The 12,685-nt window shown below is 59.8% G+C and overlaps 2 protein-coding genes across 7 annotated transcripts in view; one reads left to right on the top strand and one right to left on the bottom strand.

The window, feature by feature from the left end:
- The window catches only part of EMID1 (EMI domain containing 1), a 98,860-nt gene extending 94,517 nt beyond the window's left edge, over positions 1-4,343 (top strand). Inside the window, exons 16-17 of the mRNA XM_029913837.1 lie at positions 513-597; positions 4,117-4,343. Coding sequence (XP_029769697.1) covers positions 513-597; positions 4,117-4,250 — 219 coding nt within the window. The 3' untranslated portion in view covers positions 4,251-4,343. The remainder of the gene's footprint in view (positions 1-512; positions 598-4,116) is intronic.
- Positions 4,344-6,109: 1,766 nt separating this feature from the next.
- RHBDD3 (rhomboid domain containing 3) overlaps positions 6,110-12,685 on the bottom strand; it is a 12,752-nt gene continuing 6,176 nt past the window's right edge. For 2 of the 6 annotated variants that reach the window (XM_026661229.2, XM_026661230.2), the window contains exons 2-6: positions 12,071-12,347; positions 11,256-11,645; positions 9,310-9,481; positions 8,453-8,815; positions 6,110-7,666 (exon numbers count right to left, since the gene is read on the bottom strand). In XM_026661229.2, coding sequence (XP_026517014.1) covers positions 7,459-7,666; positions 8,453-8,815; positions 9,310-9,481; positions 11,256-11,645; positions 12,071-12,224 — 1,287 coding nt within the window. In that variant the 5' untranslated portion in view covers positions 12,225-12,347 and the 3' untranslated portion in view covers positions 6,110-7,458. The remainder of the gene's footprint in view (positions 7,667-8,452; positions 8,816-9,309; positions 9,482-11,255; positions 11,646-12,070; positions 12,348-12,685) is intronic. The other 4 variants (XM_026661231.2, XM_026661232.2, XM_026661233.2 and 1 more) reach the window with 3 other exon arrangements.

Genomic DNA, 12,685 nt, shown 5'->3' with positions numbered 1-12,685 from the left:
CACTTCCCCCAGGCTCTGAAATGCAGCCAGCTCTGGGCTAGGCATGGCAGCCATGCTGCACAACGGGACCATGGGGCTCGCTGGATGGGACAGACTCGCACCTGCAGGGGTGGGGGAAGGGGCAGGGGATAGTGGCCAGCAATGGGATTCAGCCAGGGCGCTGCTGCTCAGTCTGGGTCTCATGCCCTTTCCAGGTCCCCCGGGGGCTGACCTAGCTCTTCCCTCCCCAGCGGCATCTGTGTTTGTCATGAGCTGTGCCATGGGAATGCTGCATAATGGCCACCCAGCCCAGCCTGCTCCCTGAGGCACAGCGTGTGCATGCCTGTTATGTCAGTGCCCAGCTGGGCGGGAGGGGCTTTTTAAGCAGCGGCCCACGCCCCCTCGAGAGAAGGTGGCTGGGCTGTTCATCCCTCTTCTCCCCCCTCCCCCCCCCACTTTGCCTGAGGACCCGGGGGTCGGAGGGCACCCGCGGGCATTCCCTTCACGGCTGGATCTGTCTCTTTCGTCCACAGGGGGAGGGGTTACACCAGCTCCGAGAGGCTTTGAAGATTTTAGCTGAGAGGGTTTTAATCTTGGAAACAATGATTGGGCTTTATGGTGAGTAGAGACAGACAGAAGGACAGAATTCCAGGCTGCTGGTGTGGGGCTGAGCTCCCAGCGAGGGGCAGGGCAGGACGCGGGAGGGCCCACGCACGCTGCCACCAAACAAACAGTGCTCCCTGCTTCCAGCGCAAGGTCCTGCTCAGCCCATGGTGCGAGGAGGGCCAGTGAGTCAGGCCGTGGGGTGGGCTGGGGCTGGGGCTTGCTGGCCCCACACCTCCCTGCACTGGGAGCGTTGCCTGTTTGTTTATGGCAGCCGGTGGGATTTAGTCCGCCTGCCATGTGGGTCGGCGGTGTTGCCTGCGATGACATCATCCCACTTCAACAGGGCTTAGGGCAACTGTGGAAACCCACGCTTTGATGACATCACAGTGGCCTCCCACCTACTGATGTCATGGAGCCGCTGGAGGAGGCAAATCCCAGACCTCCCCACCCTGCTCCGCACTGGGGGAGGGTCCCGGGAACCAGGACAACAGCACACCCCCAAACCCCAACACACTCACCCAGGCACCGACATCACCAGGGCGTGCAGCTAGACCAGCGCTGTGGGGAACGACCGCTTGGATTCATCTGAACTCAGTGGGGAAGGGGGCAGCTTCCACCCTGCGGAAAATGGGGGCAGCTCCCATTGCGGAGAATGGACCTGCCGTGCATGCCACAGACTGAGTACTGGGGTGTTCCCCAGGGATCTGCTGCCGTTGGAGCACCCCCCCTAGTGACAGCAGGCAGATGGGCTTGTTAATTACAGATTTCCCTTTCTGTGATGGTGGTTTAATATTTGTATTGGGGCCCCGTGGTGCTGGCCCCTGCCCCAAGGCGCCTACACCCTGAGCACCTGGCAGAGGCTCTCTTGGGCAGAGGAGAAGCACCTTTAAACTGACACTGAAATATTTTTAAGGATGAACTAAAAACAGCCGCTCAGTCCCAGTGGCATCCGATTGGTGCCCTTTAATGGTGAAAGGGCTGGGGTCGTTGTGTGGGGCTGCCACTTCAGAATCCCTTGATTTTATGCCGGTCCTTTCCCAGGCACTGCATCCCGCAGCGCTTGGAGTAATGATCAGGGCCGAGGGACATGAGGCGGCAGGAGAGGAGTTGATAGGAAAGGAGTGCAGGGGGCCCTGGGGGTGTTCCCCCCACAGATGCAGAGGGGGAGCCTCCCACACCAGCAAGACATTCTGGGAGGGCCCGAAAGAGGAGGTGAGTGCTGCCTGAGCAGAGAGAGCCAGGGAACCCCAGTTCAGGGGGATGGATCTGAGTTTAGGAGTAAAGGATTCCTTCTTTTCCCACCTGGACTCTGATTTCAATGGGAGCTAGAGGTCTGACCCTGTCTGCTCCTGGTGAGCTGTGCAGCCTTCTCCCCTGGAGCCTGGTGGTATGCATCCAACAGCCTGGAACCTGCCTCCTGCTCCTCAGACCAGCCTGTTGGCCCTGACACCAGGGAGAGAGGGGAGAGCGTTTCACCTCCGCAATCGCCTGGCTGGGGCCGTCTAAGATCCCTTGGGGATCCCTTCTCCTCGCAGAGGAAGTTCCTCCCCCAGCCCTCCAAGCTGTTGTCCTGGTTCCCTGACTCAGCCCTCAGTGACGGATCCCCCTCCCTTCCCCCGTCGAGGGTGAATGAATTCGCACTCTGTGCTCTTCTCGATCTCCACTAGGCCATTAGCTTACAATCCTTCCTACAGCAGCAGGCCCAGCTGGAGCTCCTGGCTAGAAGGGTCACCTTGCTGGAAGCCATCATCTGGCCAGGTAACAAGAGGCTCAACTTTTCCTACTCTGTTCTTCCTCAGCATGATTTCTGAACCGTGTGCGCTGGACTCCTTGAATGGCTGGACCGCTCGGAGCCAGCCCTTTGTCGGGGACCCCGTTGTATCCGTGGGCTCCCCTTTGCATGCCGAGTCTGTGGATGACAACTCCTCTGTGTGTTTGGAGCCAGATGGTTGGGATTCCAGTTAGGTGCTGATACAACCCTTCCTGTCTCGTAACTGCCAGCTGGGGAGGGGGAAGAGGTGCTAGTACTTGAAGCCACAAGTGGGACATCCCTAACTCAGACTGCAAGGCAAGTCTGCCTGGGTCTGTCCTGCCGCTCTGTGGGGCTCGTCCTCTCGTGGCACCATTGGAAATTAGCAGCATGAGCTATGGCACAACAGTGCCCTGGGCGTCTGCACTGAGTATCGCTCGGGTGCACTGACCATTCCTGGTTTAGCTTGGAGGAGGGTTTCCTTCCCTCTGCCCTGTGGGAGAGAGGGCACGACAGATGGCTCTGTATGGGGATCGATGCTGCCTTGATCATGGTCCTGCGCAATGTGTGTTACCTGCCTGTGGCCAGGGACGCTGGAAAATCGCAGGTGCAGATGGTCCGTGTAATGGGCTGGAAGTGCTGAGCCCATCACAGCAGGGTCTTAAACCTGGCTTCAGTGGGAGCAGAATCCTGCCTCCCGTTGTCATTAACAGCCCCTGACCGCTCCTCTCAGCTGCCACTGCCCAGGCTGTCGAATGAATGCCATCGAAACGGGCAGCCCCAGAGCTCTGAGCCCAGCTCATGGCACCGGAGCCTGGCTGAGTCCAAGAGGTGCTGCATTAACATGCTGGATTATTCTGGGCTCTGTGGTCACCCGCCAGCCCCAGCCAACTGCTTAGATTGGAGCGTTCCCCCAGTCGCTCGCCCTCTGGAGTAGCTGCAATGGAGAGTGCGCAGTTGGACCCAGATCCATGAAGGTCTTTAGGTGCCCCCCTAAAGACCTTTGAGGAGCTGGGCCTTGACTCCTTTGTCTACATGCCGCATACGTCACCTGGCTGGAGAGCAGGGACGTGAAGTGACAAACAACCTCTCCCAGACCTGGAGGGGGAAGCCAGAGCCCAGAGCTGAACCTGACTCTCCCACTTTGCTGCCCAGTGTTGCTTCATGTGGCTGCATTGTCGCTGATCACATACTCCTTCATGGGGAGGGCAAAGGGTTCCAGGCAGTGGCAGTATAATGCACAGGCCCATGCCCAGGGGGCCCAGCCAATTTAGGGGCCCCCAGGAGCACCAGAACTGTGCCCCCCGCCCCCTCCCACACACACTCTTCCTCTTCCCTGGGAAAAAAACCTGGATCCAACATATGGATTCAAATCAGGGCACCATTCTCTCCTTGGCAGCTCTTCTGAAACAGCCACATCTGCTGTGTCAGGCACATGCCTGGACACCATGCGACTGTCCTTGGAGATGGCACAACCAAACCCTGGGATCTGGGGAGATTAGAGGCTGAACTCTGCAGCTTTCTCGCTGCTGCCGCCGACAGAACATGGCTCCCTGAGACTAGCCAATGCCCAGCGCTTTGGCCTGCAGCAGCAGGGCAGACACATGGCTGCTGGGTGCTCTGCCAAGGCACCAGTACGCTGGCACCGCACTAGGGCTGAGGAGTAGCTGGACACTGACTAGCTGGTCAACAGAGCCAATGCCCTGCGACCGTCCAAGCTCCCTGGTTGGGTCTCGCTGGAGAAACGTTTGGATTTGACTCTGCTTTTCTCCCCATGCTAGAACCAGAGCCGGGTTCAGGCGCCGAACCCTTCCCCACTAGCGCCCCCAGCTTCCACCGGGGCAAGCGCGACAGGCTGGCAGCCTACAGCAGCCCACACCAGCTGGCCCAGACGGCCCAGGACGAGAGCAAGTGAAGAGGGGCAGCCACCCCGAGCAGGAGTCGTCTCCCCAAGCATTAAGGCCCCCTTGGGGACCTCCCCTCCCCCACATTGTTCTGGACTGTCGCATGAAGAAACGCTTGAGGAGCCTTCCCAGGCCATGCAGCTGGCCGGCGTGACTCTATTTATTTGGGCTCTTTCTAGAGGCCTGTAACCAGTGCTATGTGTGTACTAACTGACCCCCTGCTGGCTGCCTCCTCATGGCTCCCCTACCCCGTGCTCCCCTCATTGTACTGCAGGGGGCGCTCTTAATCTCTTGGTGCTATTGTGTGGGATGTCTTCTAGATGACCTTGGCCTGTAGCTCCCCGGCGTGGCAGGGATGGCAGAGAGGGCATCGTTCTCCCTTCTGCCCCCAAATGCAGAGGGTTTATCCTGGGCGCTCCCCAGGAATCCAGTCTTTGGCTCCCCCACCGAGGGGGTGCAGGGGATGGTGCCTTGGCCCTTCCCAGTCCCCAGGGATTGGCTCAGCTCCCGTGGAGCCAAGTTCCTGCCTTTTCCCCTGTGAATCCACTCCCAGAGCAGGGGCAGCTGGGACGTGTGTAGCGCTGCCCAGCACTAGGCTCTCCACCAGTCCGTTACCGTTACGGGTTTGAGCCCCGGCAGCCCCTGAGCAGCTCTGCCCGTACCACTGGACACTGGCACTAAGGGGGGGGGGGCCCCAGCTGAACACTGAAAACCAAGCTAAGCAGGCTGAGCCCTGCTTGAACCCTACCGGGCTGGGCTCTGGCTGCCACAGGCCCTGCTGGCTCAGCCAGCCTGCCCTCGGACTGGCTTCAGCAAAGGCAGCCGAGGGGGGTTAATTACCCATGTGGCCACCCCACTCATCTCTGAGTGTCCAGGCCTCAGGCCCAGGGGGCAGCTGTGGGGCTTCCCCCATCCAGCCCATTCTTCCCCCAAACCATGCGAGGAGCAGCCTGTGCCCCAACAGCCAGGCCCCCACGCCGGCTGCTGTGCTGTGAAGGTGTCTGCGCAGATAGGGATGGGATGCTAGAAGCCACTGAGGCGGGGGCACCCGGCACCCCAGGCAGTCTCGCTGCACCCACCATGTGCCCGCTTCTTACACCCCAAAGGCTCTACCTGGAGCAACAATTCTTCTGGAGCAGGGACAGCTACCACCCCTGGGTGGGGCTCCAGCTGAGCCTCAGGCAGGCCCCCTTCCAGCATCCCCTGCCCCACCCTGGGCACCTTCCCCCAGGAAGGAGGGATCTTCCACCTGGAGGCCAAAGTGTCACCAAGCGCAGTCGCCATAGCTGGACACAGGCAGGGGTCAGGCCTCAGCTCCCTGCTCCACCTCCTTGATCAGCATCCCCTCGGCTAACGATGGCTGGGGAGGGTGGAGACATAACCAAAACCTACCTAACAGCAGCACACTCTTGCCCCACCTCCCACCACCCTTCCCTGTGGGCCCTGAGACACACTAACTGGGAGAGCTGCTGTAAAATGGGGAGAAAGGCCAGGAGCAGGGAAGTCTGGGGTCATTAGCGGGGAGGCCCGTCTGAAACCAGCACCCAGTGCAACCCTGTCACCAACTGCGCAAGCGGCTGGGAAGGGAACCGGTCTTTGTATTGTGTACCTCGTGATCCCGGCCAGCTGGGGGACAAATGGTCTAAAGGTCATTAAAACGTGTCGCTAAGCTCAGCGCCATGGCAGTGTGGCTGTGTGCTTACAGAGCTGGGGTGGGGAGCAGCGAGGCTGTGGGACTAGCAGCGCTGACGGGCATCTGCTGCAGCCAGGAAGGATGCTGGCTAGAGGCCCGGCGCGCCCATCAGCTCCGCCCTCACCCAGAGGCTGCACCAAGGGGAAGGACCTGAGGGAAGCAAATGACTGGCTGAGCCCGGCACCAGGCAATGAGAGCAGCCAGCAGCCTCCCCAGGGTTTGGTGAAACTTTATTTCTCCAGCAAAGAACAGCCACAGGTCAGCTCCCCGGGCGGGCACTTCCAGCTGGCCAGGCAGCAGGCACTTCTGCAGGGGCCCTTAGCAATGGTGGCAGGGCTCGCTGGCTCTCACAGCCCTCTGGCTCGGAGCCTGTGGCAAGACAGAGCAAGGCTGGAAAGTAGCTGCAGGGCCATGTGATGGCTGCAGCACCAGGGCTGGTGGTCTCCAGGTGAATCCCATGTAGGCAGGGCACCATCATGTCGGCAGCTGGTGGGTCCAGGAGCCAACACCTTGGTAAAGCCAACCAGAGGGCAGGCAGAGAAAGCAGGTACCACCTTCCAGGCAATGGGATGGGAGCTGGCAGGCACCTTTCCCGGGCTAGCCCTCCCCTCTGCTTTCCGGGGCAGTTGGCCTTTGGGGAGATGTTACGGTTACAGACTGTTTAGGATTCCCAGATTGCTGGTGGCATAACCCCGCACTCCGAATGCCACGGGACTGCCTGGGACGACACGATGTGTGGCAGAGTTTAGGCTCCAGAGGATACAAGCGTGGATCTGGTCTGTTTTCTAGCATCGCCTGCACCCGGCAGCACCATTAAACCTGGAGCTCCCTGGGCTGGGGAGTTCGTCTGGCCCCAGTGCTGGCCTCCCCCCCCTCCCCCGCCCCAGCTAGTGACAGGATCTGTCTACACTGGTGCTTTCTAACACCAGTTACTCAGTCACCAATTAGCGAATATATTTGCCCATGCTAGTGTGGACGCTCCCTGAATGTGAGTTCCAGGACACGGCCTGAATCCCAGCCTAAATCATAAAGGTTTGTGCCCTGGAACAAACATTTGGGAGGCCCAGAATGGCCAGTACTAACCTGGCTGCTAACACACGTTAAAATTTAGCATGGCCTTACCAAGGAAGGGATGGGTCAGGCAGAAAACGAGGCCGGAGCCCGTGGGGACTGGCACGAGGGGAGGGATGGAGAAGGTAGGAGGCACCATGCTGCAAGTGACTCCTCTGCACAGCCTGAGCCATGCCTCAGTCATGCAACTGCTCTTCCTCCCTGTAGCACCCTGCTCAGCACCTGCCTCACCGCTCCTGCTTCCCCATCCTCTCGCACAGCCATTCCCCATGGAGCCCAGGCCTGGAGCTGAGCCCTACAGGACTCCCCCATCTTAGGATAGAGGGTGAAGGCCCCCAAGCTCATGGTGCTTCCGGTAATGGGCTTTGCTCTCTTCCTTCCCTCAGGGCCTGGTGATCTCAAACCCAATGGTTCAGTTTGGGGCTGTTATTTCCACCGTTAATTACTGGGGCCCTTTATTCTGTGGTGGGAAAGCACGGTACGGCTTGCTCTGTGGGAAGCAGATGCTCACGGCAGGCTGCCCTGCTCTCCAACGTCACCACAGCCTCGTCCCCGACCTGGCCTCCAATCAGCAGCGAGACGGCCCCCTCCACTCGGCCCGTAGCTGCCAGTGCCACCACCGCCTGCTCCGTGGGGAAGCCCATCCTCTCCAGTTGCTGCAGTCTGGGGAGCGAGAGGGAGAGAGGCCATAAGAACAGCCACACTGGGTCAGACCAAAGGTCCATCTAGCCCAGTATCCTGTCCTCTGACAGTGGCCAATGCCAGGTGCCCCAGAGGGAATGAACAGAACAGATCAAATGATCCATCCCCTGCTGCCCATTCCCAGCTTCTGGCAAACAAAGGCTAGGGACACCATCCCTGCCCAATAGCCATTGATGGACCTATCCTCCATTAACTTATCTAGTTCTTTTTTGAAGAAACCTTCGGACTGTGGGTGGAGACACGGGGCCAGGCAGGGAAAGCAGGGGCAGGTGGGGAGAACTCGGGCCTGTTTGATGGGGATGCTCTTTGGTGGTGGTGGGCTGCCCACACTCCCGCAGGGTCCATCCCCAGCAAACACGTATGCAATGGCGCAGACAGCAGCCTCCCTGCCCATCAGGTGGCCCGTAGACTCCACAGTTCCTAGTGTGCAATGCTCTGCCTGTTCCTGTCACTCAGCAGGGTTGAGCTAGCCCGATCTGGCCAGGTTGGCATGAGAGGACCTTGGCGGCGGGAGCCATGGAGCATGAACAAGCTGTACCAAGACCTGCAGCCCAGCAGAGATGGGAGGGAGCCAGAGGGCAGCCCGTGCTACGCTCTCAGGCTCAGTGGGTACTGCCCACAGAGCCCCCCAATCTGGTTCTGGGTTAGAAGCCAAGTGGGCTGAAGGGTCTGGCCTCTGCTCCACACTGGTCACCAAGGGGCGCCTCCCCCTCCATCCCCTTGCCCCCACCCTGCCATGCCCCTTACCGCAGAGAGGAGACAGAGGATTTGGAAAGCTGCACTCCACCCACGGCAGCCTCCAGGCTGGCGTCCCTCAGGGAGGCCTGGATCCCGGCCAGCAGCAGCTGCTCATCCAGCAGGACCTCTCCCAGGCCCAAGAGTGATGCCCCAGAGTGCAGGCTGGGGCTGTCCCATGGGGGCGGGGGGGCAGGACCCCCATGGAGATCTGGGAAGCAAGCCAGAGGGACGGACGGGTATGGCATCCCAGAGCTCTGCCAGCACCCAGGTCTTTCAGCAGCCCAGGGAGAGGCAGGTGCCACGGCTAAGGACTGGTCTGAAAGGCCCCCCGAGAAGCACTGCTGGGCTGGGGGGGCAGAGTGTCCTGGAGACCTGGGAATCAAGGAAGGAATTAGAGGGGAGTCCAAACAAACAGCGGGAGGGAGCAACCTCCCAGTCCATCACAGAGGGCAGTCAGGGTGGCCCCCAATTGAGTGGGGCTTGGGGGGGGGAGTGCCCTGTCACTCTAGCAGGGACGTGTTTCTCATGCTGGTGATGCCAGACCCTAAAGCAGTGATTCAGGAGACTCCCTGTGTCTGGGGGAGGAGGTTCTGGGTCAGCCCCCACCCCACATCACATCCCTAGGACTCCTTGCTATGCAGCACTAGACCAGAGGGGTCGCTAGTGGGTGACCCACACCACGGCCTCCCTCCTTGCCCTCTCCAGCCAGGTCTCTGCCAGGCAGTCAGGGAGGGAGATGAACGGCAGTAACCAGTGGGTCACCAGGCCCACCTGGGGGCACAGGGGGAAAGCCAGGGGCTATGAGCTGATGGTGTCTCTCGTAGAGATGCAGTGAACCCCAGCCAGCCCAGAGCCGCCTCATGTACCTGCCCCTGGTGCTGGCCGCATGGCTAGTGGGAAGGATTCCTCCTCTTGGGCACAGGATAAAGCGGACGAAGCCACTTCTCGCCAGCGTCCTGCAGACGGCCCCATCATCTAGCACTTCCAGGCGTCTCTCCGACAGCTCCAGCCACGACAAGACCCTGGACCAATCTGCCACCAGTTCCTCTGGTCAAGGAAAACATCTGCTTCTGGCCCCAGCTGGGGACGCTTCCTGGTCCCCAGCCTGGCTAGCTAGGAGCCAAATAACCCAAGGGTCTGCAAGGCATGTTGGGATCTGTAGTCTCCATAAAGATGATGGCAGCTGTGACTGGCTCTTGTTTTAACCACATCAGAGGCAGAGCTCAGGTGCCTAATAATGCTGCCCTCAGCTGGGCAAAATCCCCTGCAGTAACCACAAACCCCGGGATGGTTAGTTTACGATCAGATTGTGCCAAGGTCTGCGAACATGAGCCAGAGACGGGCACCTGGAGAACGCTCGCGGGAAGGAGAGGCCGTGCACTCAGTGCTAAAGAGGCGTGGGATAGCGCACGGGCTCCAGTGAGATATTACAGCGTGATTCGTGCTGGTGGAACACCAACCTTGGAGCCAAACCCCTAAGCTACTAAAAAGATACCAGCAGTGACAACTTCCTACCCAGCAATGCACCTCTGCAACCTGAGAGATGGGAAGGAAGAATCCAGCCTCTACAGCCCAGACAAGGGGGTCAATTAGTGGTTGCTGGCATGGTGGTTTCTGTGATGTGGGGACACCTATCCCCTAAGAGCTGGACTGAGACCCATCAAACGTCTTTCACATGGGCCACTGAAAAGCTATCAGATGGGAAGGACTTTCCCTCCCTCCCAGCCGGGGCAGCATCCCATCTCCGGAGTGGGCAATCTGGGACGTTAGCTATTTTCCTGTGGAGTGGACTGTTTTCTCCACAATCTTAGCTTTCATTTAAAAGAATGAATGGCTGAATTGTGACCCCAGGCAGACACTCCCCCACCACTGACGTCCGTGGAGTCACATCTGGGGGAGGCTGGGTAGAATATTTCTCAATTTCTTGCCTTTCTGTTTGTGAAGACTCCTTCTGAATGCAACCAGTGTCCTGCTTCTGAGTCTGCAGCCAGGCTTGGGGGGCAGGGGGGGCTGCTTTAGTGGACACTGCTCTGCTACTTGCTGTCCCTGCTGCCGCCATGGCACCTAAAATACACGTGCTTTGCAAACCTCCTGGATGACAGCTCCACGTGTGAGATACTTGCCTCGTCCCCACTGACTTTGGCACAGCTACAGGCTGCATCCACTGGCTCCATTGGCCCTGTGATGGGGCATATAAACCCCCCTCTGCCACTGTCACTAGTTCACTAATTAGCTGTGGCTAATTAGTTGACCTGCAGCAGTGGGGCTAGGAGGCTGCAGCCCTGGCAGGGGGGTGGCTGCCCCTGAGGCTGGGACACAGATTGATAGGAAGCTGCCTAGCAAGCAGGCCCTGGCGCCCCGAGGAGTGGGGTGAGGCTGCTGGTGGAGGAAGCAGAGGCCCTTAGTTAGGATCCCTTCTCCTACCAGCTAGAGCAGAACTGGACTCACTTGGGGCGCTGGCAGCAGGCCTGGGTGGGAGATGACACACAGATCTGACCATGGCTGGGGTTGAACTAGGGTCAGGAGAGCAGGGTCGTAAAGGGCTGGTGCACTTCCAGGGACTGAGGCCCCTAATATTTAGGGGTGTCAAAGCTCTGTGGAGTCCCAACCAGTCCCTCCCAGGGCAGGATTGTTCACTGGAGCTCGATCCAGGGGCGTCCTCCCCTTCCCTGGGGACCCCATTCCACAGGCCAACTGATCACATTGGCTTTCAGCATCTGTGGGGACACCAGTGCCCCTCTTCAGGGCCCAGTCGATACCGTGCCAGGCTGGCGAGGCCCCGGGAACACCCTGCCCATCACACAGAGGATACAGGCCAGCCCTGTGAGCGCACCACTCAGGTGGAGGAGGAAGGGGCACCCGGGGGAGAGAAGCTGGCTGAACGCGAGGAGCAGCCAGGGCAGGGCCACAGCACGAACCTGCCCCAAGGCCCCAGCCCTGCTCCTCAGTACCAGATGGCGCCCCAGCATGGCCAGGTGGACTGGAGTGTAGCCGCTGGCAGCATCAGGGGGAGGCGCCCAGAGCCCAGCCAGGACGAGGTAGAGCAGAGCCGAGATTACCGCGCTGAGCAGGGAGGCGTGGAGGTAGCGAAGGGTGCCCTGGTGCCGCTCCTGGCGCCAGCCCAGCACAGGGAAGAGCAGCAAGTTGAGGAGCAGGAGGGAGGGGTCCGTGTGGCACAGGCAGTAGGTTGCCAGGCGATACACTGGGGAGAAGAGCAAGGGATGATCTGTTAACATGGGACGCCCTGTATTTACCATCCTTCTAAGGGAGCCCAGTGCTGGGGAAAGACTCAGCACAGGCCTGGGCCTGACCAGGTCTGGTCCGGTCCTCTTCTCTTCTACGCGACAGCTGCTGCCCTGCCATTGGTATCATTTCACAGCACGCTGACAGCCCCTCATGGCCTCTCCCTGCCCCACCGATCCCCTCTGAGGATATGCCTACACTGAAGCTGCACGTGTCATTCCCAGCTCGACGCAGCTAGCACGCTTGAAAGAGACACGGAAGCTCTTCTCCCAGCGGCATGCTCCAGTCTCCCACCAGTGGCTTGTTAAACATCCAGACATCAGGAGTGAGAGCCCTGGAGCAAGGCTACATCCTGAGGGGGGCAGGGGCAGGACAGGTACCCACCTTGGAAGCGTCTAAACAGCAGGGCTGGCGCTAAGGACAGATTCTCGCAAACCCCCAGCAGCCAAAAGACACCAAGAAGCAGCATTAGGGTAACGGAAGCAAGTGGGGGGCCCTCCAGTCCCCACATCCATGTTAGGCGCCTCCTGGGCAGCATCACCTTGAGAGGGGAGAGACAGCTACGCCATGGTCCTCTTGGAGGGACCCTGGATTTCGGGGGACTCAGCAAGGCAGGCAGAGGCAACCAGGGCCTGGGAAGTTCTCAGCACTCGGGGACTGTCTGTGGGGAGAAGGGGGGACTGAGTCTCCCAGATACACAAGCAAACCGTGTAGGGCAATGAGGATGTTGCACCAGGCTGTGCCCAGGTGAGGGCAGCCCACCGGGATCCGTTTTACGGGGAAGCAGGGAGCTCTGACCAGGGCATCCCAGTGTGTCCCCCGAGGCCCAACACACAAGGAAACAAGGAGCCTCAATCTTGCCCAAACTTCACCCTGGCTCCTAATACATGAGCTGCCCTCTCGGAGCCCTGTGCCTGGCGGGCTGCACCCTGGCACCCAATGCTGTTACAGGAGGGGACCAGGGTGCCCTGCCTCTTTGATCCCATACCCAGCACCCAT

This window comes from Terrapene carolina, unplaced genomic scaffold (assembly GCF_002925995.2).
Source record: "Terrapene carolina triunguis isolate 2854851 unplaced genomic scaffold, T_m_triunguis-2.0 Scaffold951, whole genome shotgun sequence".
NCBI lineage: Eukaryota > Metazoa > Chordata > Testudines > Emydidae > Terrapene > Terrapene triunguis.
This window is presented reverse-complemented; position numbering and strand designations above follow the sequence as displayed.